The sequence below is a fragment of the Phyllostomus hastatus genome, unplaced genomic scaffold, assembly GCF_019186645.2.
Source record: "Phyllostomus hastatus isolate PE091 unplaced genomic scaffold, TTU_PhHast_1.1 phas_scaffold_555, whole genome shotgun sequence".
NCBI classification, from domain to species: domain Eukaryota; kingdom Metazoa; phylum Chordata; class Mammalia; order Chiroptera; family Phyllostomidae; genus Phyllostomus; species Phyllostomus hastatus.
Window position 1 is genome coordinate 2,198,486 of NW_025334036.1, and position 27,993 is coordinate 2,226,478.

At 54.9% G+C, this 27,993-nt stretch overlaps 1 protein-coding gene across 2 annotated transcripts; it reads left to right on the forward strand.

The window, feature by feature from the left end:
- The first annotated feature begins 2 nt into the window (after window positions 1-2).
- On the forward strand, window positions 3-27,912 carry HDGFL3 (HDGF like 3). 2 transcript variants are annotated; one of them, XM_045824749.1, is made up of 6 exons: window positions 3-584; window positions 18,231-18,307; window positions 19,973-20,111; window positions 20,440-20,634; window positions 24,045-24,191; window positions 26,693-27,912. In XM_045824749.1, exons 1-6 carry the CDS (start codon window positions 501-503, stop codon window positions 26,696-26,698), a joined length of 648 nt encoding a protein of 215 aa, XP_045680705.1. In that variant the 5' UTR covers window positions 3-500; the 3' UTR covers window positions 26,699-27,912. The 2 variants fall into 2 exon arrangements, with proteins under 2 accessions (XP_045680705.1, XP_045680706.1); XM_045824750.1 differs by having other exon boundaries at window positions 14-584; window positions 20,440-20,598.
- The last annotated feature ends 81 nt before the right edge of the window (window positions 27,913-27,993 follow it).

Below are 27,993 nucleotides of genomic sequence, written 5' to 3' on the forward strand. Positions count from 1 at the left end.
CCGCGCGGGCTCGGTGCTGGGGAGGACGCGCCCACCGCCCGCCCGTTCTCCGCGCAGCGGCCGGCGCGCTCCGTTTCTGGGCGGAAGCCGGCCGTGAGCCTAGGAATTAAGCGGCCGGCGCGGGAAGGGGGCGGGGGCTGAGCGTGCGAGAACAATAATCCGATCGCGGCTGCGGCTGCTGCCCGAGGAGGGGCTCGGAGGAGGCGCGAGGCCCGGCCCGCCGCGCCCGGAACCGGAGAGAGGCCGGCGGCGGCATGAGGCAGGCTGCGCGGCGTCCGTGAGCGCGCGGCGGGCCGAGCCGAGGCCGGGCGCCCCTCCCCGCCGCCGGGCCGTGATTTGCAGGCCCGCCGCGCCCCCCGCCCACCCCGCGCCCCCGCCGCCGTTCGCCGCTTCCCCTCGTCGGAGCGGCCGCCCGCCCGTCCGAGGCCGCGGGGTGGGGGGGGGCGGCCTGCGGGCGTCTTCGCGGCGATCAAGGACGATCGGGAAGGGGAGCGGCCGGGATGGCGCGTCCGCGGCCCCGCGAGTACAAGGCGGGCGACCTGGTGTTCGCCAAGATGAAGGGCTACCCGCACTGGCCGGCCCGGGTGAGTACGGCGGCCGCGCGCGGGCCCGCCCGCCCGCCCACCATTTTCCCTTCATGATGGCGCGCCCGCCCCCTTCCCCTCGCCTCCCCGGCCCCGCAGGCCGCCGCCGCCGCCGCCGCCGCCCCGGGAGCCCGGCGCTGACGGAGCCCGCGGCCTGGGGCGCCGGCGGCGGCCGGGCAGGGTCGTCGGGGCGCGCGCTGCAAATGGCCGTCCGCGAGCGAGCGGGCGGGCGGCGGCGGCGGCGCCTCCTGGCAAGGCCGGGCGGTGTCACTGAGAGGCCAGCGGGAGCCCGCTGGCACCCGTTCACCCATCGCTCGGAGCATCCTCCGCCATCCAGACTTGTTGAGTCTTCCCCGAGCGCGATTCCGGGGCCCCCGCCAGCCCATCCTCGTCCCGGGTGCGTGCCTCCCGGTTCGCCTCGTTCCGGCGAACCGACGCCCGAGAGCGCGGGCTGGTGGCACCGGGACGCCCCTCGCGCCTCTTCACCTCCATGTTTGTTTTAGGTCGATCCCAGACCTACCTGATCCTTGGCCTGCGCTCCAGCCCGCAAGGGCTCTCCCGTCCCCCGGAACCTCTGCCTGTCCTACAGACACGGCATGGACATGTTTTTAGGAGGCCCTTTGCGTGGGGAGGAGCCGCGATACTACCGTGTGTGCTTTGTGCTTTAAACTACAGCCCCCTTAATTTTGTAATAGTTGGCAGTCCGTGCCTTGAAATAAGACATAGCGTGGAAAGGAGGAGGGTCGGGGCATCTTGGAGACTGTGTTGGTGCCCTTGAGGAACCGAACTGGGCATGGAGGATATTGGCACGCATGGGAGGGTGGGCTCTACAACGCTGTCTGGTAGTCAAACGATAGGAGAGCAAAACCAAAAAAAAAAAAAAAAAATACACCCATTCAAAAAAGGAAGTGACATCATGGGTGACCGGACTGCAGTTTAGTGAAGTTGAAGTAATGGATGGACTTAATCACATTGTGTGTGTGGGTGTGTTTGTGTTTTGTGTGTTGGGACGGTCTTTTCTTTTTTTTTTTTTTTTTTTTCTTGGCAGTTAGTTTGGTTTGATTGTAAAATGGCAAGGGTACTGGGGCAGGAGTTGGAAGACCTGGCCTCTGATCCAGGCTCATCATCTCAACTGTCCGCACGTCCATTTCTGCACAGAGAAATGGTCCCCCCTAGGGTTCCTCGCCCCTCGTCACAGCCTCGGATGTCCAGTGGGAAGAAGTGTCTTCCGCCTACCGGTAGGCTGGGCCAGTGACTTTTCTCCACATCCGCACTGGAGGTTGTCCTTAAAGAAGCCACACTTTGTAGGGTGGAACAACTTGTTGTTTTCATACTCCAGAGCCGTACTGCTTGGAGGGCAAGATTTGTGACTTTAGGAGACTCTTAGGGAGTCCCTGGATGTATGTGTCAAGTGAGAAATAAAGAGCTGATAGGGTGGCTGTGTTTGCGGACAGTCCAAAGTGAAGTAAAGGTTATGAGTAGTCAGTCCTTTCCTCGTAACGCAGTGGCTTTTCTTTCATCTTAGAGAAGTGTTCTCAAGGGTCAAAAAATAGTCTTAAATTTTTCATTAGGGTTGCTTGCATCGTTCAACTACCTGTAGTCATTTTTTTTTAAATTACTAAAGAAAAAAAAAGTGCTGCGGAAGTGGTCCTATTTGTATAGATAATGGAACATACGATTGCCAGAAGTCATCATTCCCAACCAAGACAAACTGGAACAGAACATGAGGAAATGGAATGAACTCAGTTGTTAGATAAGATGGATAAATACAGGAAAGAAAAAAATCACTCTCTGTTCTCATCTAACCAGAGGCCCTTGAGGAAAGGACGTAGGTTTTCCTTAAGCGAATTGTTTTACAGTGAGTGGCAGGTTGCAGTCTCCGAGGAAAGGTCAAGGTTAGAAAGAGAAAGTGACGCTGGAGTAGTCCCCGCTCCTGGGTAGCTACAGTGCGATGTGCTTTTCACACACGCCCACATTTTGTTTTCATCCCAACCCTGGGGGACTTTTCCCTCTTTCACACCGGGCTGTAGCTTCATAGACAACTTTATAAAACGCTAACTAGTGGGGGGAAGATCTCAAATGCTGTCCCTTGTTAGGAAGGCCAGTCGTGTGTGGATTCTGTATGGCCCCAAGAAGTCAAACCTACGAGGGAAGGCATGAGCTAGACATTGCAGCTTTCTTTAGATTTTATTCTTTTTAATGAAGCACGAACTTTATTACCCGGGGGCCCAGAGTGGGTGGCTAACATCCAAATCCTCTGAGCACCGATCCTCACTCTCCCGGGGTTTAAATAGTCCCCTATTCATTTTTTTAGAGAGGGGAAAGAAAGGAGAAAAACATCAGTGTGTGGTTGCCTCTCACATGCCCCCTACTGGGGACCTGGCCCACAACCCAGGCATGTGCCCTGACTGGGAATCGAACCGGTGACCCTTTGGTTCGGCTGGTGCTCAATCCACTGAGCCACACTGGCCAGGGCGAGACACTGCAGCTACATAACAGAGCTGGAATGGGGAGGTGACTTCCCTGCTGTCGGGAAAACGTTGGGTCCTGGACAGCCCCTGGGGAGCTGTGTGTCTCCTGAACTTTGGTCGGATTCGGCTCTTAGCTGGGCTTCCGGCTCCGGGACCCCAGGCACGGTCTGTAATCCTGTCGAGTTTTGGCTCGCTCTCCAGTGGGGGTCATCCCTACCACGCAGACTCACTAGTGCATGTAAGCGCAGCAAGCAGCGGTCCTGGAGTGTTCTTCCCTTCTTTCCTTGTGAGTTTCTAACTTTTCTCCAGTGTCGCTCTACTTTTCAAAATCATCAGCTCCTTTTTCAATAGCTTATTTTTTTCTCATTACCATCTATCCCTCTTATACCCTGTACCACCTCCAATCACAGTTTTCAGCTCTTGAGTGGGTTTATTTTTTCCTAACATCACGAAAAGTCTCCACCGCATAGAAAAGCTAAGTGTGCAGTGAACGCCCATGTATCTACCACCTGGACTCGGTCACCAACATTGTGTTACACGTGTTCCGTCGCATTTGTTCCTCTGTCCACGCGGTGGTTCATCTTATTTTAATGCATCTCAGAGTAAGTTGCAGACATCACTGTAATTTACTCCAGGACGCTTCAGAATGCATATCATTAGCGAGCGGTCAATATCTTTTATAGATCCTTTTTTTTTTTTTCCTTGTGAGGTAAGACTTACCTAGACTGAAGCACACCTGAAATGTGCCACTCACTGAGCTGGACAAGTGTGTAAGCGGGTGTAACAAACCCCTGCCCTGGCACAGGGCAGCACCAGTGCCCGCGGAAACACCCCGCCCCCGACGCCTCTCCCTGGGCGGGGGGCGGGGCTTCCTGGGCTCCTCTCTGCTCCGGAGTTCTTACTTTCACACGAAGTAGCCGCTAGCTGTTTTGAATAGAGCGTACTTGACGGTATACAACTTCAAAAATTTGAAGTTCACTTATGCATAAGGGTTGCTTGGCAAAACATTTACGTTAAAACGAGAGCGGGAACCCTCCTGATTGTAGATCCTGTTGGTTAAAAAAAAAAAAAAAAACATTGAGCGTGCACCCCAAATAGGTGTGAATTTCCCTTAAAACTACATGTAGCTGCATCCAGCGTTGTTATGTGTGTTATGAATCACTAAAAGGGGTGACATGATACAAATAGTATTTTATGTTTTAAAATTCTCATTGGCAGAATGTCATTAATATCGTCGATGAAGTCCATGTTTCTTGAAGTGTTGGTTTTTGGAATGTTTTTCGCCTGCTTCTTGTGAGATCTGGCTACACGGTCCCGGTTTTTCTCTTCCAAAGGGATTTCCTGCTGGAGGACGGTGCGCCGGCCAGTGTCTGCTTGTGCGCGCCTTGCTGGAATGTTGTCTGTAGGACTCCTTTCAGCCACTGGTTCATCTGGCGAGAGTTCCGCAGAAGAAAAATTCCCTAATTCTGCTCAGCAGCCCCACACAGAGTGGCAGTGAATCACAAGGATGCCCAAAGCGAATAAATATAACCACCTGAGTAAGGACGCGAGTGTCACTTTATGTAGTAGACGTTAGTGAATTTTACTTCCTAGGTAAAAAGAATAAGAAACTAAAGTAGAAGCTGTACTATGTTCCTCACAACCCCCACACGGGCTTGTGTGTCCCTGAGGTGGGAGCACTCTGCTTGCATGACCCCTGCTTTTTTTGAAAGGTGGAAGAACCGAAAGTCCCAGAACTCTTGGGTTTCTACTGAAGAGCTTTTTTATTTTTTTTTTTAAGTTTTATTTATTTATTTTTAGGGAGGGAAGTAAGGGAGGGAGAGAAACATCAATGTGCGGTTGCTGGGGGCTGTGGCCTGCAACCCAGGAATGTGCCCTGGCTGGGAATCGAACCTGGGACACTTTGGTTCCCAGCCTGAGCTCCATCCACTGAGCTACGCCAGCCAGGGCAGCGAAGAGCTTTTTTTAAATTTAAAACTGTGCACGAGAACTCTCGGGTGACACAGTCCCTTTAGAAGACTGGCCTGACCCACTGTAGTTAAACCCTCGGCTACCTGATGGCTTAGCAGGCTGCTGGAGGCCGGCGCCCACGGGAAGGGGGTCGCTCTGCCCTCCAGCGCGTGTGCGAGCCGCGGCTACAGGGCAGCGTCCCCGTCGCAGGCGGCCGGGGGCTGCCCCGAGGTCTGTCCGCAGGAGAGCGGATGCTCGCATTGGAAGTCTGTCCGTGCAGCGGCCTGTGACTCAGTGCTGACAAGGATCAACAATACAGGGTTGGGAGAAAAAAAGCCAGACACCAAACAGGACGTTCTGTACGATTCCGTGACGTTCAGAAACGGGCGAGACGGGTCGGCGGAGGGCAGGGCAGGGCGGGGCGGGCGGCGGAGGGACGCGGGAACCGCCCGGGAGGGGGCGCTCGCTGGAGGCGTTCAGTGTCTTGAGCTGGGTGGTGATCACGTGGGGGTGTGGAGGTGTGAACGCTCCTCAGGCTGCACAGTTAATAAGACTCTTAGTGCCGCCGTTTGCAAAACACACGCTCTGCGAGAGGCGAGGAAAGCAGAATCTAAAACTCCAAACGTCTCCATGCACTGGCTGGCCTTCACCATCCTTAGCTTTCCATGAGAAATTTTTCTTAAGGCCTCAGTCCTGCCAGGCTGCTGCTCATCGTATATTTTTTTTAAAGTTTATTTTATAGAGGAGATGAGGGTGGGGGCTGAGGGAGAAACGTCCGTTGGTGGCCTCCCTCAGGCACTGCAGCGGGGGGGGTTCGAACCTGCAACCCAGGTTACATGCCCTGATCGGAATCGAACCGACAGCCTTTGGTGTGCGGGGTGATGCTGGAACCAGCTGAGCCACCCGGCCGGGGCTCGTGGTGTGTTTGATCCGGCTGCAGCCTCCCGCTGGGTACAAGAAGAAGAAAGCAGTTGACTTACCACTCGTGACAGCTTGAAGGGCTGAGCTTTTACTGAGCACCTACTGTGTGTTAGGCACTGTGCTAGGTACAGTTTTTTGTTTTGTTTTGTTTCATTTTCTACCAACATTAAAATTCAGCAATTTTAAATAGCATGGTTTAAATTAAAGTGTTTTCATATCCTTTATTGACATAAATACTAGTTGGGAATCTTCCATTTATGATCCACAGCACTGTGATTTTATTTTTTATTTTTTGGCCTTTGAGGATCAACTACTAGACTGTGAGGCTGTATTCCTGGGGGTCAGGCTCCATATTCTCAGGAAATCGCTTGGGACTTAGATTCTTCGTAATCTTCACATACAGCAAGATGTTGGTCATCTTCCCCGCTGTGGCCCCGAGCCCAGGGAAGTCCATCAGTGGCCCGTCCCTCCGGTGGAGTGACAGAGACTCGCTCGGCCTTTGCCCCAGTGACCTCGCGTTTACTGACGTTGCCAAGGAGCTGGCGACGCCTCTTGTCTTCTTCTGCTTCATGCCGGGAGCACACAGGCAGCCTGAACTCTGCATGCCAACAGGAGCTTCCTGCACCGCCCCCACGTCAGCCGGGCGGGTCTGTGTTCCCGGGCCTTTCCCTGTGGGACGGCCCTGACGGCTGCTGCTGCCCTGGGCTCAGGGACACGCTTGTTCTCTGAGTCAGGTTTCCGCCGTCGGAGATTGCGTGTGATCCCTTTGAGACAAAAGATAATAATAATAATAATGACTGATGGTTTAAAATTGTATATGACTTTATTGAAAATGCCCTAACAAGCATTAGAAAACCGCTATACACTAGTAAGTCTAGTACGTTTAGTAAGGAAGACCCCAAATATGACTCGTTGTTGGAGAAAGTTGTCTTCTGTTGTGGGCGAGTCCCCGGATGTCAGGTCAGGACCTCGCCCCCTCGATGCAGTGACTCGTCCGCCGCGCAAAGGCTCTGGAATACCCACGTCCAGCAGCGCCGCTGACAGCCAGGTCTGGGGCCAGCTGTCACCTGCCAGCGACGTGGGAGGTGCAGAAGTGGAGAAGAAGAGGCGAGACTTTTTTTTTTTAGCGATTTGGTAGAGTAGCTTTGTGAGTCTAGTAATTTAAAACACAAGGCCTGGATTTTGTATGTCTTCTAATTTTAGTTTCCCAATAATTCATCTTCAATATAGTCTATAAGAATGGCAGTCCAGGACAAATTAGAAATGTACAGATAAAAGCCGGTCCTGTGCCGTGGAGCAGTGCCCACCAGGAAGGACCCTCGGAGGTCAGCAGCGGTCCTTGCCCCTAGAGTAACGGGCGTGTGCTGTGCGGCGCCCACACCGTCCTCATTCGGGAGAGAACGGAGCGACCTTCCCATTGTAAACGCTAAGTTTCGCCCGTGTTAAAACGTCTATTACACACATAATAATGTTCTCTGTTGAGAGATTAACATCCCTAACCCTTGTTCTTAGCCTCGTGGATATGGGCCTGTAGGTGCATAGTTTTTGTAGTATGTTCAGTTTTGCATCATTTCCCCCCGATTAAACACTGCATCTTAGAAGTCTTTCACTGTAATGAGTATCTTTCTATGACATTATTTGTAATAGCCTTCTGGTAATTTATGGTACGGACCTATTATACATAGTAACCACTTCCTGTTATAGGACATTTAGGTTATTTCCTTTTTTTAAAAGATTTTATTTATTTATTTTTAGAGAGGGAAGGGAGGGAGAGAGAGAGAGAGAGAAACATCGATGTGCGGTTGCTGGGGGTTATGGCCTGCAACCCAGGCATGTGTCCTGGCTGGGAATCGAACCTGCGACATTTTGGTTCGCAGCTCACGCTCAATCCACTGAGCTACGCCAGTCAGGGCCCCTCCCCCTTTTTTTTTTTTTTTTTTTACTATAAAGTAGTACTCTGAAAAAGATTTCTTTGAGCTAAATCGGCAACTTTCAACTGATGAGCCACACGAATGTTTCAAACGTGCAGTATGTGGATGTGTGGCCAGGGGCGCTGACCTCTTTTCCCGCAGAGTGTCAGACAGAAAAATGACAACGGCCAACACAGCAATAGCCGTCCGGTGTGAATGAAGCAAAATTATACTTTTTTTTGGTCAGGTCAGTAAAAATACATATTTTTCGGTGTGCTGCAGGATTGTGGTGATTAGTTTATGTGCCATGGGACGGGCAAGGGAGAGAATTGCTGGGCTAAGTCCGTGATTAGTTGTCTCCTTCACACAGATGTCTGGAAATCCTATTTTTGAGTCAGGAGGCAGGCGTGTGTGTTGAAGCTTTGGATTTGTATTGTTACCAGAGTCCTCCAGAAAAGTTTTTTGACTTTTTAAAAAAAAAACTTTATTGATTGATTTTTTTTTAGAGAAAGAAACGTCGATTTTGTTGTTCCACTTGTGCATTCAGTGGTTGCTTCTTGTACGTGCCCTGACCAGGGATCGAACCCGCGGCCTTGGCATATGGGGACGACGCTCAAATCGGCTGAGCTACCCGGTCAGGGAAAGTTTTGACTATCTTTACCCTCTAGCAGAATAAGAAAATGTCTGTTTTCTTCCATATTTATTAAAAGTAGGTGATTCCGATTTTTAAAAATCTTTGTCATTTTAATAAACAATTACTTAATGAAATGTTTTATTTGCAAGTTAGGCTGAATGTATATCATGTAGGATATATATTGAATCAAAGTACTAAGTCTTGATCACAGGCTTGAATGTATGTAGCAGTGTGGGGAGGTGTAGGTGTCCCCATAGGAGAACTATGATATAGCCTAAGAAATTCAGCTAAGGTCACGCTTAATCCGTGTCTTAATCCCCGACTGTTGAGGATGCCGCCGGAACATAAGGAATGTGTTCCTGGATTAAGGGAAAGGCCTGGAAAAGCGGTCGGCAGCGGTGTGCAAGTAGTATCTTCTACCTACACATACACACGTTTTACGAGGTGCTGTGAATCCAGCCATCTTAGCTGTGACATTAATGTTATTTCTCTCGTCTCTGTCCGTTTGAAAGCTCTCTCACAGCAGGCGGCGGTTCAACAACACGTGCGTGGTGCACGCAGAGAAAGCAGAGGTCGGTCTGAGCGAGGGGCACACTCGCTGGCCGTGGGCTGGGTGCTGGTCCCACCGCCACCGCCGTCGTGGTGGGGGAGCACACGCCCGAGGGGGAGGCAGGCAGGGAGGCAGGGCTGAGATCTGCTGGCTCAGCAGAGCCTGGACGTCTGTAGCTTCTCCAGGGCACTGCATTCTCAGCTCCTGTGAGGGCATTTTCCTGTGTGTTATCTCACTGCCATTCATATGCATCATCTCCTGTCCCAGTAAAATAGATAGAAGTGGTGACTGGATCCTTGTTCTGCCTAATTCTCACCTAGATAAGGGTTGGCCGTCAGTCAGGTGGGTAACCGTTCATGTGATCCCAGAGAGCCACAGAGAGGTCGGGAGAAGGAAGTGACCTGGTGACCGGGAGCCCACGCCTTCAGGGGGACACTGTCCAGGCTTCCACCGAGGTGTCCTGCGCCGCAGGGAAAGGCCGCCGGCTGGGCCAGGAGCTGGAGACCAGCACCTCATTCCGCCGCTGCCACGGCTTATCAGGGCTGGGCTTCAGTCTCTGCTACAGCCTCCCCAAGATAGGGAGGATGATCGTTCTTGTGTTTTTTTTCCTAAGAGGTACATGAAAAGCAGTGTTTGCTCATTGAGTGCCAATAATTGCCTCCCAGGAACACCGAACTCCTGATTATAAAATGCTGAGAAGCGTGTAAAGTCTCGGTAAATGCATCTGTGGTCTGGCTGGTGTGCCCTCCAGCTGCTTCCTTGTGGCTTTGCAGCCGAGGGCTGGCCTCGGGCTCCGGGCGCTGGGGGGCTTCCCGCTGTCACCCCCTGGAAATGAGTCGGCGTTGCTGGGGGATTCCGATACGGCCCTGGTTAGTGGCTTTCAGGCTGATGCTTCTTCTTTTTTTTTTAACTTAAACGCACAGTAGGAAATAAATACTAATGTCACACACACACACCAGTAAAGTCTTTTCACCAAATCATATGTAATTCCTTCTTACATGTTTACATTGCATTTTGCATAACGTCAGGTTGCAACCTGTTGCAACAGTCTGACCACCTGAGGCCGAAAAGCATCGGCCGGTGTGCCCGTTGAGCCAAAGGGGAGTCGCGCATGAACGCGTTCTGTCCGTCAATACGGAACAGGGGTTGGGTTTGGGGAAGGAACCGACACTCCTGAGCTTGACCCGCTGCCGTCACAGCCGCGCATGAGATGCTGTGACCTTGAAAAGGTGAACATGTACTACGTTAGGTCATGGAACCGCCCAGGCCGGTGTTTCCCTCATGACCTCAGAGGGCTCAGCGCACACAGAGCAAGTCCTCGCACTCCCATCCTCCTCCTCGTCTTTGAACTGCCGGTGTGCCTCCCGCTTGGTTGAATCTGCAGGGGTGTGTGTGTGCGTGTGTGTGTGTGTGTGTGTGTTTAGAGGGGTGGAGAGCGCCACACGTTCAGTAACTGCGGCGCTGTCTGCCGGCCCAGCGCCCCCCCTGCCGGCTGGTGCGGCCGAGGCTCTGGCTGGGGTGTGTGGGACCAGGCGGTGGGAGTGCCGGGCTCTGTGACTGAGGACGGACCGCCCGGGGGTGGGGGGGGCGGGTTCGTGGTGCCCAGGGAGGGGGGTGTCAGGTCATGGGCCGAACACATTTCTAGCGGTCGTGCGTTTCCTCTTAAATCACTTTTTCTCCAAACAAAAAGAAATTTCCAGGAAAAAAATTCACTAAAGATTAAATCCAAAAGAAAAAGAAAAAACTTCTTAAGAGATTTCCTTGCCATCATTAGACACAGCGATGTCAGGAGAGAGAACCCAACACTGATGACAGTAAGGGACTCTCCAGTTTCCAAAGAGTCAGCGTACGCACCGTTTCGTGTCTCCCGTCTGGCTGGCTGGCTCACACGACGTGAGTGCCCTTCTCCTAGAAAACAAGAAAACAGCCCCGTTAGACCGACCGATCGCAGTGCAGGGCAGGTGTTCAGGCCCTCTGGCTGGCGTGCAGCCGGGCTCTGGCTCACCGGCCCCGGCCTGAGTGTGTGTGCAGGGGGTGCAGGGGCAGGATGGGGTGTTCGGGAGAGTGATGAAACGTAATGGTCTCCGGTGCTCATTTTTAATGAGCTCCTTGTTTGGGGCAAAGCAAGAACGAACGTGCCCCTCGTTTACGTGTTGCTGTGAAAGCGAGTTACAGGGATGGAGCGGTTCGGCCAGAGCGGACAGTCAGCAAAGTCTGTCGAGGCGACATGGAGACGGGCGGTTGAAGACCCCCGCTCTGCCCCACTGAAACCGCTGCTCCTTCTGGGCCGTGGCAGACCCTGGGCCAGCCCGTGGGCTGCGAGTTTCCCCTGGTGCCGCGGCCGCTCCTGGGTCCGCTCGCTCCTGGTCCCGTTACAGACCCAGGCGCTCACTGGGAGGGCCCTCCCCTGGTCCCCTTTTCACGTTGATGCACCCACCCCACTAACCCCTCCTGGGTCGCCCTTGGAACCTGTCTTCCCTGCCCCAGCAGCAGCTGGTCTGCCGAGACCCGCCGGACAGAATCACAGGGCTGCAGGGCTGGCCGCACACAGGTCCCCACGCGGCTCGCCGGCCCCTTCTCCTGCCCTGGGTCTTGTTGTTGATTCATGTTGTTGAACGGGGTCCTTAGAAGGGGTCAGGACAGTCAGTGTTCCGTTCTGTGTACTTTAGCTCCAGCGAAAAAGGACAAAAATTATAACGAGCACATGAATCGCCCACCCCAGGAGTGGTTTATTCCTCTTCTTACCTGAGCTCTATAAGTGACCTCGGGATGCCTGTCGGGCTGTCACACTGGCTGGTGGGGGTTCTGTGCCCCCTCCCTCCCCCTCTGGTCCCGCGGGGGGCAGGGGGGCGGTGAGTGAACAGGGCGGGGCCTCAGTGCCGCCGTTTCTGACGTGCTCTCCAACTTGGGGTGGTCCCCTGGTCGGTCAAAACATCAGTGCATTTTTAGTTTTCTCACCCATGCGCCCAAAATGGTCTTGATGCCGGACCTTATCTTAAATCTCGAGTCTCAGGAGGTGCTGGCGTGTAACCTCCCCCCAAAGACGTCAGAGCCGTCCGCAGGGAGGGGAGAAACGGGCGCGCTGCTCCCAACGGGCCCGCGGTGGGAGACTGGGGAGCCGTCCGCCCTGGAGTCTCACCCTGGCCGCGTCGGGGCCGCGGGGCCGTGCGGGTGGTGGAGCCGCAGGCGGGGAGGGGCGGCAGCGTGTGCCCAGAAGTGGGGTCGCTGGGCCACACGGTTCTGCCCTCGATTTTCGGAGGAAACGCCGTACTGTTCTTCAAGGGGATGCGCCGTCTCCCGCCCCCACCGGCTGCGCGCAGGAGTTCCCGTTTCTCTGTGTCGTCGTCGGTGGTCACTACTTTCTGGGAGATGTGTATTTATATATTTCTGTATATCTGCCGTCCTGGCGGGTGCGAGGCAATACCGAGTGCGCTCTTGCTCTGCGTCTCCCGGCTGATGAGTGGCGCTGAGCATCTTCTCTGTGCTTGTCGGCCATTCGTGTATCTTCTTTGGAGGAACAGCCGTTCAAGCCCTTTGTCCGTTCCTAAACTGGATTGTTGGTTTTTCGCTGCTGAGTTGTAGGACTTCTTGACATACCCTGGATATTGACGCATCATCGGATACACGATGTGCAGATGTTTTCTCCTGCTGCCCGGGCTGCCTTTTCACTCTGTCCACACGCAGCACATGTGAGGGAGGCAGGAGCAATGAGGCGGGGCCCCGGAGAGGAAGCTGCCCAACGAGGAGACGGAGGCCGGGCCTTCCCTGGGTCGGCGGGGCCGAGAGCCCGGAACCCGAGGCGGCGCCCAGCGCGGCGGCCCCGCCGACCCCTCCGGGCGCTGACGAGTGGGGCACAGCCTCGGGCAGCAGCCAGTGCGCTTCGGCTAAGCTGCCGGCTCTACTTGTCAAAAACAGCCCCAGTTGGAGACTAAATATGGTTTAATTTTGCTTTATGCCCGGAATTCTTCGAATGTTCATGTGATGTATCTCATCCCCGAGACGTGAGCGGAATAAAGCGATCTCTGAGAAAATTGTCCAGAAAGGGCTGCGTTTTCTGGCCGCCGTGCGTTGGGCCAGATCCCAAGTCTTGTGCTCTGCCTGCGGGACCGTTGCGGCCGGCTCGCCGCGGTTGGTTCCTTTCTTGCCCCACTGACGGCGACCTTGAAACAGGGAGCGTCAGCGCTGGCTCCCGGATCAGAACACTCGCCATTGCCTGCTCTCCGGCCCCGGGCGCACGCCGCTGTTGTCGTCCTCTGTCTGCGGTTCTATTTTTACACGTTTGTTTAGCGATCCCGTCGGGAACGCGAGTTTTGTGGTTTTGTTCTTTGCTTTTTTTATTATTATTATTATTTTCAAATTGTCGCTTTTGGCAGAAAGACAAAGCTATCATCGCATCTTTATCTTTAAAAGGAGACGAGTACAATGGGAAGCGCCAGCAGCTGGTGCTCGGTGCTGCTGCTGCTGCTGCGAGTTAAGTGTTGGCCGTGCATCTGATACACGGTCGTGCTTGCCCGTGGGTCCCGGGATTTTCGCCCGTGTCCGTGGGTTCGCAGCGGTCTGGGCCCGGGTCCCCCACCCCCACCCCCACCCCTGTCGGAGGCCGTGCGGTGGGGCAGCGCTGCGGTCCTCCGGTCCTGAACGAGCGCGGAGCATTCCCTCCCTCCCGCCTTCCCGCTGCTTCCTCCGCCCCCGCGGGCCCAACCCGAACCGAGCCAAGGGCTGCGGGGAGGGGCAGGCGCCGAGTGCAGGCAGGGAGACGGAGTTCGTGCCCTTCTGGGTCTTACGTTAACACGAGTTCGAGACTTTCAAAACTACTGAAGCCGTGGGAGAGTTTCGCCTGGGCTGGTGTGGTCTGACTGTGTGCAGGGCCTGAGGAATTGATCGTGGGGGGGTGGGGGGGAGAACGGGGAGGTGCCAGGTAGGAGGCTTCTGCAGGAGCTGAGGCCTGAGGCGATGCTCGCGTGGACCAGACCGGCGGCAGCGGGTGTACAAAGAACTGGTCAGTTGGTGTCTGGGGGCACCCTTGAAAAGACTCAGTGACGGAGATGTCTTTATGGAGAGGAACCCGCGTGAACGTCCAGATTTCTCACAGGAGCGTCCGATCGCACCGCCTGCCATCTCCTCCCCCCGGGAATATAAAGTAACGGGCCGGCGGGGCCACGAGACGGAGGGCTCCTGTGTAGGCCTCTTAAGGGCGGAACGTCTGTGGGCACCCACGGACGCCAGGCTGGGGCTCAGAAGGGGAGGGGCCTGGGGTCGGGGATAGAAGTGTGGGACACGCGGGTGGCACTCGAGGCCTTGGGACCAGGTGAGATCTCCGAGGGCGGCGTGGAGGCGGGGGGCGGGGGGCAGCGCGAGAGGGGCCTGCAGAGCGGGGTCGGCGGGGGAGAGCCAGGGAGGGGGAGAGCAGCAGGAAGGCGCCCTGCGCTGGACTCGAGAGGACAGTGTTTCGGTGCACGTGCCGCGTGACGGAGACACGGGTGTGCAGGGGGAACCCCAGGCCCCGGGTTGACGTATTTATTACGGGTGAGCAGTGAGGAGAGAGAGAACCCTGCAGGGAAACGCAGACATGGCACGAACAGGCAGTCCCCTGCAGGGCAGATCCTAGCGGCCGGTAAACCCCTGAAAAGGTGTTTCATCTCGGCCTTAATCAGGGAAACGCAGGCCTGAAAGGGGGATGTTACTGGGTGGTGTCGAACCCGGGACGGAGGCCGCTGCCCACCGCGGCCTTTTCGGGAGCAGCTGGCGGTGTCCGTTACAGTGAAAAACGCCTCTAATCCGTGGTCCACCCGTCTCCCTCCTGGAAATCTGTCCTGTGGAAAGAGAAGCTCCAACATATAAAAATCTAAGTGATTTTACTACAGCCTTTTTAAAGGGGAAGAACACTGACAGTAAAGCAAATACCCATCCCTCAGGGAAATAAACTACAGGTTATCCAATCACTGGATTATCTGCCTCTGTTAAAAATAAATGGGTTAGATCTGTGCCGGTGGAGTCTCAGGACTCCTCACAGTGCAGAGAATTTGACAAGATACGGTTTATTTTGTGTGTGTGTATAAAACGTTGTAGCCTCCCCCCAAAGCACTTCTGCCTGCGTATAAAACACTTGCCTCTCTGTGATCTTGTGCGTGAACCTGGAGAAACGCATGCTAGTTACTGACCGTGATGGCCCGGGGGTAAGGAAGTCTGAGGGAGGGTGTGGGGGTGTCCCCACTCACCCACCCCTCGATAAACACGCCCCAAAAGAAAAATGGTCTCCGTGATGAAGCAGCGTCTGTGACTTACCCCATATATGCAAACTGTGTGTGTGTGTGTGTGTGTGTGTGTAAGTTGTTTTTAAAAATAAAATGCTAATCTGGGGTGTGCACGTCACACAATTGTTATCTCGAGGTTTCTGGGGGCGAGGAGCCCAGGTACGGCTTACCTGGACCTGCTGCCTCTGCGTCTCTCCCAGGATCATCTTGGGGGGCGGATGTGCTTCCAGGCCCGCCCCAGCTGCGGTTGGCAGGCTGTGGGCGCGGAGGCCTCACCTGGTCACGAGCTGCAGTGGGTCGCAGCCCTCCTGGGCTCCCGGCCACCAGTGGTCTCCGTGCAGCCATCCACACCAGCAGTGGGCGCCCCCAGGGCGGGCGGGCAGGCAACAGGTGCAAGCCAGCAGTGGGCGTGGCACCCCCTCCCGAGCGCCCCCAGTCAGGGAGGGGGTCCTACCGGCGGCGGGGGCCATCATGCCCCACCCCATGTTCCTGGGTCCATCTCTTATTCCTTTGTCTTGATCAAGGCCAATGAACCTCTCTTGTATAGTCGCGTAAAACACCACCCTCCCTGAGCATCTCGGGGTGTACCTCCGCCCACCACTGCTGCTGTGGTCCCCTCTCCTCCAGGTGGCCTTCTGACGGGTTGTAAGACAGCCCCCTGCCATCCATCTCCACCTGTGGCCCACGGAAGGCTTGCACCTCCGCCACGGAGGCTCTGGGGGTGCGAGCCAGCAGCCCCCGCCCTCAGTGCCGTCAGAGCAGCGGAGCAGGGAGTGCCGTCCTCTCTCGGGGTCTCCCAGGCGGGAGTGGGACTGGTCTTCTGTGACGCCCACGTGCTAGAAGACGCCTTAAGCTCTCCGAGTGGTCCTGGGAGGAGGGGGGCTCTCTCCACAGCATAAGCCCCCTCCTCATCTCCAGCTCCTCTGTAGCCTCTCAGCCCTTCGTTGTTGTCGTCGTCGCAGTCTTGGTTGTCGTTATGGGCGAGCTAAGGTTGCCCGGGGGTTTCCACCGCCTTCCGGGCGAGTCTGGCATGGCGGTCACTCGCCTCCTCTCGGGGTGTCGCGCCTTCTCCCGCCGCGACCTTCAGCTGCACCGACGCTGGAGAAGCCCCACGGTGACACCCCAGTGCATCTGCCCCCCGCCTTCTTCCCGCCCCTCTGCAGGCGGCTGCCCCGGGCGGGCGTGTCAGCCCCAACAGCGAGCATCGGGGCGGGAGGACGAGGAGAGAGGAGCCGCGGGCGCCCTTTGTTTCAGACTAGAACGGACAGACGCGGTCTCAGCGTTATCATGCAAATTGTGTTTGAGGGGTGTTCTCGAAATATTTGGAGTGCTTGTAGAATTAAAAGTAAGGTATTTGAGTTACAATTCACAGAGTGAAGGTAAGCCTGAAGAGAAGAGAAGCAGGCGTAAAAAGCCAGATTGCAAGCAGACGTGATCTCCGTGGGGATCGGCACCGTTCAACTGTGTGATGTTCATAACAGACCAGCCGATCAGAACGCAGAGGCGGAAATTACCCCGAGTTGGAGATGCCAGTGTAGCCCACTCGAGTAAAACAGACAGAGAGACGGCGGAGACGTGCCTCAGACAAAACAGCACTGAAGGGCAAAGCAGCACTGCGTATCGTGTTATGTTGACAACATGAAACCCAACGAAATTGGCATTAAAAATTAAGAGAGATGCCTGCATTGGCACACGTCTTGGGAAACGGCTTCACAAATGTCTGAATTTAGTTTTACGTGATTATCTTTCTTTAAATTCTTTTTGGTGTGGGAGGCAGAGTTTGAAAGATCTGAGTAAAGCAGTGAAATCCTCCCCGTAATTACATGGAAACAAAGGAGTCGGCTCAGCGTGAGCCACGTCGTGGCACTGGGCCGGGAGGGAAGCCCAGAGGCTGCCTCTGCAGCCCGCTCTCTTTACGGACGTCAAAGTCAAGGCCCCCAGAGATTCAGTGATTAAATGTTACCTTCGAGATCACAATTTGGATCAGAAGCAGGACGCAACTGCCGGTTTCTGGACTCGGGGTCCAGGTGCACTCAGTGCGCCCGGGCACCTGCCTTGAGAGCCGTGGCCCCTGCGGTTGGCAGTCACCCTGGGGGTGGTGCGCCCACCTCGGGCGGAGCCGCGTGCGAGTGGGCGGGGCCTGCAGGGGCCTTCGGGGGCCGGTCTGCACTCCGCAGTCCACGCGGCTCGCGCGGGCCTCTCTCTCCTCCAGGGTCGGCTGCCTGCATGACCGGCAGGTGGGCGTGGTTTGTAGACGCTTGTGACTTTGTGCCTGGAACCCAGAGGAAAGGTGGGAGCCACGGGTGGGGATTTGGGAGTCAAGGACCGTTTCTTGAGACACTCTAAGGACTCTGGACTTAATCTGATGGAGGTTCCCGGCCTCAGCTGTGCGTAAGAGTCCGTAGGTCTGGGGAAGGGCTGAGGTACTGCCAGTCTTCCAGAGCCCCCTCCAGAGGCTAAGAGCGCCCAGCCGGCAGTGCTGTCCCCAGTGGGAGGTTGCAGACCGCGTGAAGCGAGGGGGTGGCCCAGAATCCAATGTGCGTTTCCACAGGTAGTTCCAGGTGAGACTCCAGCCTGGGGGGGGAGGCTTGCAGAGGCGAGAGGTGGCATCTTTCCAGGACTGCATGATGTTTCATGGAGTCAGTCTTCCATAACGCTTCTGTCTTGCGGCGTGCACGTGTCTGGGGCTGCGGGCAACCGCGCGGTTGTGGCTGTGGCTGGTGCGTTGCTGCCCGTGCGTTGCCGTGAGCGGCGTGCAGGTTACTGTCCCTGCGAGGGGGGGGGCCACGGGTGTTCCGCGTCCTTCCGTGGGGTTCCAGAAAAGAAAGACTATGGGGATTTTGATTAACTGTGTTTTGAGACTAGCACTCCGCCCTCAGAGCGGCGCGGGAGCTGTGCGGCCGGGGTTTCCCGCGAGGCCGCTGCATGTCTAGTGACTGGGCTCTGTCTCCGGCAGATCGACGAGCTCCCGGAGGGAGCCGTGAAGCCTCCGGCGAACAAGTACCCGATCTTCTTCTTCGGCACCCACGAGACGTAAGTCGGCAGGGCCTCCGCGGGACTGCGGCGTTGCGGACCCTCCGAGACGCGCTCCGCGTTGTGGAAACCGCTGCAGTCGGTTTCGTGAAACTCCCGGCCCGGACCGCGGGCCTCTTCCCATCGTGCTGCTCCCGCCCGTCACCGTGGTTTCTGCTGTCTCGCTGGGCGTCGCCCGGCGCTCCCCGTGGGGCGCTGACGTCCCGGGGAGCCCCTCCCCCCCACTCCCGGGGATCTCCTCTGTAGCGCTCCCACGCTTCCCTTCGGGGAGGGAGGGGGTCTCCTCCCGTTCACACGCCCCCCCCAGGCTTCCCCAGTCGGTTGGGTCCGGGAGCAAAGGCACCACGGATTTTTCAAGGGTTTCCCGTTGTGTTGGTTCAGGGCAGGCTAAGCCGCTGAGTAAAGGAATCTGAAAAGACAGGCGCTTCTAACGGCGCGGACGTTCGTCTCTGTCTGCGGAGACAGCCCACAACCCAGCGAGAGGCGGGTGGCACCCGGCGGGTGGAACGCGCGCTCCAGGCGTCCGGGCTCCTCTGTCGTTCGCCCTGCAGCTCTCCGGGCTGTGGTCCTTGTCCGCTTACTTTTTTTTTATGGAACCTTACTTTAATTTTTTTAACAGAACAGTTTTTTGTGTATTTTTTATAAGATGTTATTTATTTTTAGAGAGGGAAGGGAGGAAGAGAGAGAGAAACATCAATGTGTGGCTGCTGGTGGTCGTGGCCTGCAACTCAGGCATGTGCCCTGACTGGGAATCGAACCTGTGACACTTTGGTTCGCAGCCCGCGCTCAATCCACTGAGCTATGCCAGCCGGGACTCGCTTATTTCTTTAAAAAAATTTTTCATTGAAAAACGAAACAAAACAGCGTGGCTACGTAGCACCTCTGCACTCTGCAGGTAGAGGGAAGGGGGAGAGGAGAAGAGGAGAAGAACCAGTAACTTCTTGCAAGCAGGTGTCGGGCAGGGCCGTGGGCGTGGGGGCGCGCCCGGCTGTGAGGGCAGCCGGGAAACGCGGCTCCTGCGGGGGCAGGTGGGCGGGGCGATCTGCGCGCAGAGGGAAGGCGGGGCAGGTGGGCACCGGGACACGCTGGGAATGTCTGGGTGAGTACAAGCACACGGGTGGAAAACGGGAGTGGCAGACGTCGGGGAAAGCCAGGCTGCCACGAGCCCTGACACGTCTCCACATGCAGTGTCACCCCGTGTGCCCCGGAGGGTCGGCGGAGGCCGGGGCGCGCTGCCGGGTCTTCCTCGCTCTCGCCCGGGAGGGGAGGGGAGGGGAGGGGAGCTCGCAGGGAGAGGGCCCCGAGGACGTCTTTCTGGCCTTCACAGCAGAGAGAGTTGTTTCTTTCTGGAAGTTAGTTTTACTTTATTTTATTTTCTTCTGCTTCTCCCAGTGGACACTGGGGACTATGCAACTTAAATTTTCTTTCCGGGAGAGATGGCTGGGAAGTAGCTCAGGGCCGCTGGCCTGCGTTCCCAGCTCTCTGTGTGTTCTGCCTGGGACCCCGCGTGAGGGACCCCCTGGGATGCGCGCCGGACCCCGGGTTTCCGTATATTGTTGGTTCCTGTGCTGAAACCGGCTCTGGCACCTGAGGAGGCACCGATCCTAAAAACGCCTTACGTGTGGAGGTCAGAATACCCGATCTATCTCTGCTGTGTCTCCGCAGCGCATTTCTCGGTCCCAAGGACCTCTTCCCGTACAAGGAGTACAAGGACAAGTTTGGGAAGTCCAACAAGCGGAAAGGGTTCAATGAAGGATTGTGGGAGATAGAAAACAACCCAGGAGTCAAGTTCACTGGATACCAGGTAATGGTTCGCTTCATTGCCGCGTGCCCAAGCTCGTTTCTTTGCCCTTAACTCCTTTCTGGACCTTTCTGATGGGTCCTTTGTGCCAGTAGTTGCCCCCCCTTCATCTGAAGCCAGGATTCTCTTGGGCTCCGGTGGCGTTTGGGGTTAAACGTAATTCCGTCACCCAAGAGGGTTCAAGTGCAGTAGTCGTGGGAAAAGATGGAGGTCGGCGGCCCTTTCAGTGAGCCGAACCCTTTCAAATTAAAACAGAAAGCTGCTCTTCACGGTCTGTGTTCTGTGCGACTTTTCAGAAATGGGTGTGATCAGCGGGTGTGTTGCTCCGCAGGCCATCCAGCAGCAGAGCTCCTCGGAGACGGAGGGGGAGGGCGGCAACACGGCGGACGCGAGCAGCGAGGAGGAGGGCGACCGGGTGGAGGAGGACGGCAAGGGCAAGAGGAAGAACGAGAAGGCCGGCTCCAAGCGGAAAAAGGCCTACGCTTCGAAGGTCGCGGCGCCCCCCGCGCCTGTTCTCATTCACTGCGTGAGACGCGTGTTCGCGGGAAGGTCTAGGTTACTTCGGACTCACCCCTGGGGGCACAGAAGGGCACTGGCTCCGGGGGGCTCTGCCTTGGAGACGGGGCAGCTGGGGTGGGGGGGGGCACTGGGACAGGCAACTTCAGGTGAGGGCCGCTGGCCCCTGACTCTGGGGCTGATTCGGGCCCCCAAACACTCGCTGCCTTGTCAGCTGGAGGAGGGCGGCCCTTCAGCCGAGGGTGTGAGGCAGGTGGGCGTCCTGCGGTGACCTCCAGAGGAGCGTGCTGGAGAGGTAGGGACACGGGAGACTCGGCGCGACGCGGGGCCGTCTCGGCGTGCCGTCCTGCAGACGTAGAGCCGTGTTCTTGCCTGTCTCCCGGCCTTAAAGCCCAGGCTGTGGCTCTTCTGGGCTCACTTGTCCTGTTTCCGGGTGACAGCCTGTGTCCGACACCTGCACTCAGCATGCAGCGGTGAGCAAATCCAGTTCGCCCTGCTCTCGTGTGCCTTGGAGTTGGGCGGGGGGGCAATGGAGGGGGGCGGGGGTAAACCACAAGCAATAAATACAAACCGAGAAAAGGGAAGGCATGGGAGAGGAAGTGACAGAGAACCTACTTCAGGTGAAGTAGCCGGGCCTTTGTGAAAAGGTGAGAATGGGGGGCGGGGTAGGAGAGGAGAGCCCCGTGCCCAGAGCAGTGGAGGGGCCCCGGGAGCAGGGAAGGGGGCCTCGAGGGCTGAGTTGAAAGGAGGCAGCTTCTCCCGCGGGCCGGAATTCTGAGGGAGGGAGGCAGGCAGGCAGAGGCCAAGTCACAGGGACAGCTGTGTGTCCCCTTAACGTCTTCGGATTTTATTCCAGATGTAACGGTAATTTATTGAAGGTTTTAAACAGAGGAGTGACATGGTCCTACATTTACAAATTGACAGTGTAGGTTTTTCAGACAGCAATTCAGAAATGCAGTGGAAAAACCGTGAGACTGTGAAAACGGCTCAGCTTTTGGAGACTGGGAGCAAGACCAATGGGCCTCTGAGACCCGAGATGGCCCGGGTCCTACCCCAGTCGGTCTGCCTGCCACCCGACTGGGTGCTTGGATAGGTCACTTCCGTTTAGGTCCCGGTGTTTAGTGGCTCAGTATACTTAAGGGAGTGCCTTAAAATCAAGTGCCAAGGGTTTATCAGGCTATAAACACTTTATTTTATGGCTGGTAAACTCTGCCAAGCTTGCACGCAGGTAAAACTGTATAAATATATACCACTTCCTGCGCACCTAATGAAAACCATGGTATTTGCTTTGGATGGGGATAAAATTTGCAACTAACAAAATAATTAGAATTTTCCCCATCAGACCGTATTTTCCATTGCAATGGTTTTTTAAGCTGAATATCTTTTAGCTTCTTGGACTTCACTTAAATATCTAATTGAATTTATTTTATTTAACTTCTGACTACCCGTTGAGCTTCTGTGTCTCGTGTTGTGTCTCCCTCAATTGTCCGAGGCAGCCTGAGCACTTAGTGGTGTGCTTGCCTGGCCTTTAAATGGCACCATGTCATCCCTCATGAGGACCAGAAGTCATGGAACTCATATGTTTGTTTGCATCTTTTTCTTAAAGCTGAACGGTGTTCCTTGGCCACTAAAAATCAATGACTCACAGACTTTCTGGCTGCATCCCAGAGAGAGGGGGTAAAGGTCGTCCCACCTGCCCTCTACCTAATTCCATTTTTTTTTTTCTGTGAAAAAGCAAAGCTCAGTCAGTAACCAGGATGAAAAGCTATAGCACAAACAGATTTCAGGGAGGTTATATATGTGTCTCCCAGCAGTCAGGGTGTGGATGATTCATACTTGAGCCATCGGAGAGGCTGGGAAGTGACAGGGCAAAAATGCGTTGCCTGCAAACCACCAGTCACTGAGTTACAGGAGAAAGATGGCGGCAGCTAGGCACACAGCCGACTCGAGACCACGCTGACGAAACGGACAGGGGGTCCTTCCCCAGAGGTCAGGGGTCGCGGAGAGCATGCCCAGGGAGAGTGTTGCAGGATCACCCACCACGGCTGGGCAGCCGGAGTGTGAGCACAGTTCTCAGCGTGACCCCGCGGCAGGAGACTCGGGCAGCGCCCCGGTTCCGCTCCCTGCGCCGTCACCCCACGGCGGTACCCACAGATCACTCAGAGGGCTGCTCGCAGCCTCGGGGGCCTTACAGGTTTTGGGGAGTTGTGCACTGTTACCCGGAAGAACTGCAGGCCGAGGGCCGTTATTTGAGACTTGCTGCATAAAGCGGTCCCTGCAGCCGAACCAGCAGTCATCCCCCACTCCCTCGGGGCACGAGAGGTGTTCCCCTTCGGTGTGGTCACGCTTGGTCCTGACCCTTACTCCGGACACTCCGCCTCTGGATTGTCCATCCCTGCCGCCCCTTCACGTGAAAAGTGAAAACGGCCTCCTTTTAAACTGCCGCGTGAGGCCGAGCCGAGTTGGTAGTCTCGGTTGAGTAAAGGGGAAGCAGGGTAACCATGTACAGTTTCTCTCTGCAAGTTGCATTTTAAAATACCGACTGTCCGAGGAAGCTGCCATCTGCTAATGCATTTCTGGGAGGCCAGAGTGAGCTGGCTGAATCACTCCTGCCTTAGCCCTCGTTTTCCAATGGTCGGAGCTTCCTGAGATTCGCCCCAGAGGAAGTGTCGGCAGAATATTGCATGTTACTCCCCTAGAGGTCATTTGAATGCTGTTCTGCAAAGTGGTTCTGGCTGTGAACTGGAGCTGTATTTTCTTCCTTCTCTAGAGTTCATCTTGATTTCAGAGGCAGGACGATGAGGGGGGAGGAAAGGGCTGGGTCACCAGCATGGCCTTGGGTTCTCAGATAACTACCCGTAATTTAGAAGATCAATCATTTCACATCACCTGGCGATGTGAAGGGTTTGTCGACAGCATCCCGAGTACACCAGCCACTGCCCAAACAGCTGCAGCAGGGGTCCCGACGCCGATGCCCGCTGGCGGTCTTGGAGGGCTCACCTCGCTTCTCTGGACCTGGGCGGCTGCTGGGGAGAGCTGGGGAAGGACGGGGCGACCTCTAGGGCGCCTGGAGCCTTCCCCAGGTGTCCGTCCAGCTCCGTTTGTTCATTGACTCTTCTGGGAACCTGAGTCTCTATTTCCTGCTCTTTAACATCCCGCTGCTGGGCGTAACGAAGAGGAAAGGTCATCTAGTCCACCTCTTGTTGCTTCCAGCCACTGAAACTGAGGGAGGCCCAGAGGGGCGAAAGGGCCGGTCCGAGGTCAGCCAGCCCGGGCCTGGCACCCTGCAGCCGGTGGCCGCAGATCCCGTGTGAGGCCGGAGGGAACGGCTGGGTGTAGTCGGCCCCTGCCGAGTTTCTTATGCTCATGCACTTGGGTTTCTACCATTGACTGTCATTTTTAACTTGTCTAAACATTTAGAAATCCTCTAAACAGTCCCGGAAATCTCCAGGAGATGAGGATGACAAGGACTGCAAAGAAGAGGAGAACAAAAGCGGCTCGGAGGGCGGGGACGCCGGCAACGACACGAGAAACACAAGTTCAGACTCGCAGAAGACCAGCGAAGGGGTAAGGGCGCCCTTCGGGCTGGGAGACGACGCCGGCAATGGATGTGCTCAGTCAGACTTGGGGGTGTGGCCCTTTGTCAAGAGTGAGTGCAGTGAGCCCTGACTGGTGTGGCACAGTGGCTTGGGCGCTGTCCAGCAAAACGGAAGGTCACCGGTTCGATTCCCAGCCAGGGCACATTTCTGGGTCATGGGCCAGGCCCCCAGGTGAGAGTGTGGGAGAGGCAACCGATTGGTGTTTTTCTCCCTCCCTCCCTTCCTTTCTCTTTCATCCTCCCTTCCCCTCTCTCTACAAAAAAATAAAACCTTGTAAAAAAAATTTTAAAAAATGTTTAAGTAATGAAATGATCCTGTTATTTCAAGGAAAGCAAGTGGCAGTATATGTTGCCAGTGATACCATTTTAGCTCTTACGTGAAAATTAGAACTCTGAAAAACTTAAAGCAGCCACGACTGACGGCTTCCCAAAAGCTTTTTCTGAAAAGATTGGTAGTGATATTAAAAATGTTAAAATTATTTTATAATGAAATGTGTATATTTATAATGAAATATTTGGAAGATAAATAACTTTTCTAAGATTTTATTTATTTATTTTTAGAGAGTGGGGAAGTAAAGGAGAAAGAGAGGGAGAGAAATATCAATGTGTGGTTGCCTCTCGCACGCCCCCTACTGGGGACCTGGCCCGCAACCCAGGCAGTGCCCTGACTGGGAATCAAACCGGAAACCTTTTGGTTCTCAGGGCTGTGCTCAATCCACTGAGCTATACCAGCCAGGGCATGAAGACAAGTAGTTTTTTAAAAAACCAACAAAACACGTCCTTGAAGTTGTGGTCACATTCCGGGGCCACCTTCACGTTGTTTGGGGTGATGATAATTTTCTGAGGCTGCTGTGGGACCACCTGTTTCGAAAATATTCTTCTTTCGGATCGAATTGTTCCTACGAATTTTCTACTAGTGTGGACACAGAATTTGTTGCCTGTCACGTTAATTTTAATGAAAAGACATTGTTCAAGAAGTTTCTTTGGTTGACGAACAGTTTTTGTTCGAATGAACAAAACACAAGGGAAGAAAATCCTTTAAAGTCTGCGAGTATCATCCTTGTTTCCTGTGAAGATTGTCTTCCTGAGGGTGGTAGGACCAGAGGCTGAGAAACCTCTGCCACGTATTTCTGCCACTTGAGGGGATGGTGGGTGTAGCAGCTTTTCCTCTGTGGGGGCCCGGGCATTGTCAGCGCCCCGTGCCATGCAGCACCGGTGCTGCTCTGGAGCAAGAGACACCCACGGGCGAGCACGTGTGCTCACAGGCTCCGCCCTCTGCACAGTGGAGGAGGGCATGAGCAGGGCTGTTAGAGAAGAAATAGCTGGGGCCCGAGTTTCCTCTTGCGTTCGTCCCAGGAGAGCCTTGCTGGGCGCTGTCATGCATTCGGGTGAATGGTGAAGAAAACAAAAATAGGATCCCTGTGGGGGGTGTAGCCTGACACAGTTTAAAGTGGGGCCCACATGGAAACATCATATTTTTTTTTAAAGATTGTATGTATTTATTTTTAGACACAGGAGAAGGGAGAAAGAGCGGGAAAGAAACATCAGTGTGTAGTTGTACTCATGCGCCCCCTACTGGGGACCTGGCCTGCAACCCAGGCATGTGCCCTAGCTGGGAATCGAACCAGGAACCCTTTGGTTCCCAGGCCAGCACTCAGTCCACTGAGCCACACCAACCAGGGCGAAACATCATTGTTTAAGCAAATACAGACAGTTTATCTTTGTTTCACACAGATACCATCTGCATTCTGGAAGGAAGGTAGCCTTCCTTTCTTTCAGTCCATCCTGACTTTGCCAACTCTGGTATTTCTGTAAGCCATATGTCACGATAATTAAGTTGTAAACATTACACAGAATAATTTGCATACACTTCATATGCTTTTTCCTTCAAACCCTCGCCCAAGGACATGCCTGTATTGCCTTGAGAGACACAGAAACAGACATCGATGTGAGAGAGACACATCGATCGGTTGCCTGCGGCCTTCGCCCCAGCGGGGGGTCAGACCTGCGACCTCTTTGGGGTGTGGGGACAAATGCTGCAACGAACCGAGTCGCCCGACCAGGGCCACTCCAAATGCTTTTTACGTTTCAAGCATCCTACCTTTCTCCCTGGCACCACGGTCCTCAAAACGACGGACTGCCTCGGTGTCCCCACTGATGCTGTGTCCCTGCGGCGCCCGGCGCTGGACCTGCACCCGCCGCGCTCCCGCCCTGCCCCAGGCCCCGCAGCTCGATTGGTTTTGTTCTCCTTCCCCCTGTTTCTAGTGGAGCACTGAAGACACCCTCGTGCTCCCTTTGGCTTTTCGCACCGACCGGTACAACGCGGAGCCTCAGGCCGTTCTCGCTGCGTGTGTTCCGTGACGCCGTGCCGCCGACAGCCTCAGAACACCCAGCTGTGCCCCGTCGGTGCGGACGGCCTCCGCTCCCACGTCCCGGCACCTAAAGCTGCGTCCTCTCTCTTCTCTTGCAGACCTAACCCCCGCCACGGGCGCGGCGCAGAGAGAAGCCGCCGAGAGGGCGTGCGTTTGCTTGTCTACTACACTCTCGGTTTCGTGCGAGCCGACGCGGCCCTCGTCGCCCCGACAGAGCCGCCGTGGGCGCGCACATCACTCACAGTCCTCTCTGTCTGTGTTTAGGGGAAGGGAAGGAAAAGACGTTTTAGCCTTTTTTTAAGGTTGTTGATTTAATTTCATGTTATTTGGTTGCATGAAGTTGCCCTTAACCACTAAGGATTATCAAGATTTTTGCACAAACTTAAACATGTCTAGGATCCTTTTATCAAGGCAGTCATGTTCTTAACTCTCCTGCCTCGACTCCGCCAGCACCAGACACTCAGACGAATACAAATTTGCATTTAAAAAAGTGGCCACTCCACACGATGTGTGTCTCCTCTCTGCGGCAGAACCCGGGAGCCGGTTCCTAGACAGACGGTGTTGGCGTATGGGAGATGGAATTGAAACCCGCTCTTCATTTCTGAGGCCATGTGTAAAGTTTGATCACACTGTAAAATATCTATTATTCCGTATTAGAAATAGCCAGTTGACAGCTTATCCTTCTCAGAGGTCCTGTCGTCATGTCCACAAACTCAGTTTCTCCATGTGAAAAGTCAGTGAGTCCTTCCATGTTCCTCCCCCCTAAAGGCCACACTCCCCTCGGCCCCACTGCCACCCCGGTTGGAGCGCGTCCCTCGCGGTGGGTCCCGGCCTCTAGCGCTGGGGTCCCGCGGCAGCCCCACGGGAAACCAGACAGAGCGTCGGCCTTTAGAGATGGGCTTTCCGGACGGCCTTGTTTCCTTTCGGAGTTAGAGTTAGAGTAGTTGCTCTCCACCCACGAACCATTATTCTGTGTACATTATTGTTGCTATTGTGATAATAGAGAATTTTATTTATTTTTATGCCAGCTTCTATTGTGAGGACACATTTAGTCAGTTTGGGTTTTCTCCTCAATCCTGTTATGCTTGTCCTTGGAACATATTTCGCGTACTCGAGGTTTGTAGTTGAAAAGTTTACTGTAAAAAAAAAATCAAAAACAAAAAAAATGTATTGTTTTTACAGAATAAATTTATTGGAATGTGTACCTGGGAGTAAGATTTGAGGTTGTAAACAGCTAAGTTAGTGTAATTTGGCTTCATATATGTAATGTGAGGTATTAATGTAATTCATATATTAAAGCAAAATTTGTTAACAGCAAGTTAACGAGAGAGTCCAGTGCAGGCGGGGGGGTTCGTCTTCTTTGTGAACACTGCGGGCTGTAGGGCTGCCGTGCGAACTC

Bases quoted from the DNA above. Each gene is read 5' to 3' on its own strand.
- HDGFL3 (XM_045824749.1), top strand. From the start codon at position 501: ATGGCGCGTCCGCGGCCCCGCGAGTACAAGGCGGGCGACCTGGTGTTC. The intron at 585-18,230 runs GTGAGTACGGCG...TGTCTCCGGCAG, and splicing joins ACCCGCACTGGCCGGCCCGG to ATCGACGAGCTCCCGGAGGG. The intron at 20,635-24,044 runs GTGAGACGCGTG...CTAAACATTTAG, and splicing joins CGCCTGTTCTCATTCACTGC to AAATCCTCTAAACAGTCCCG.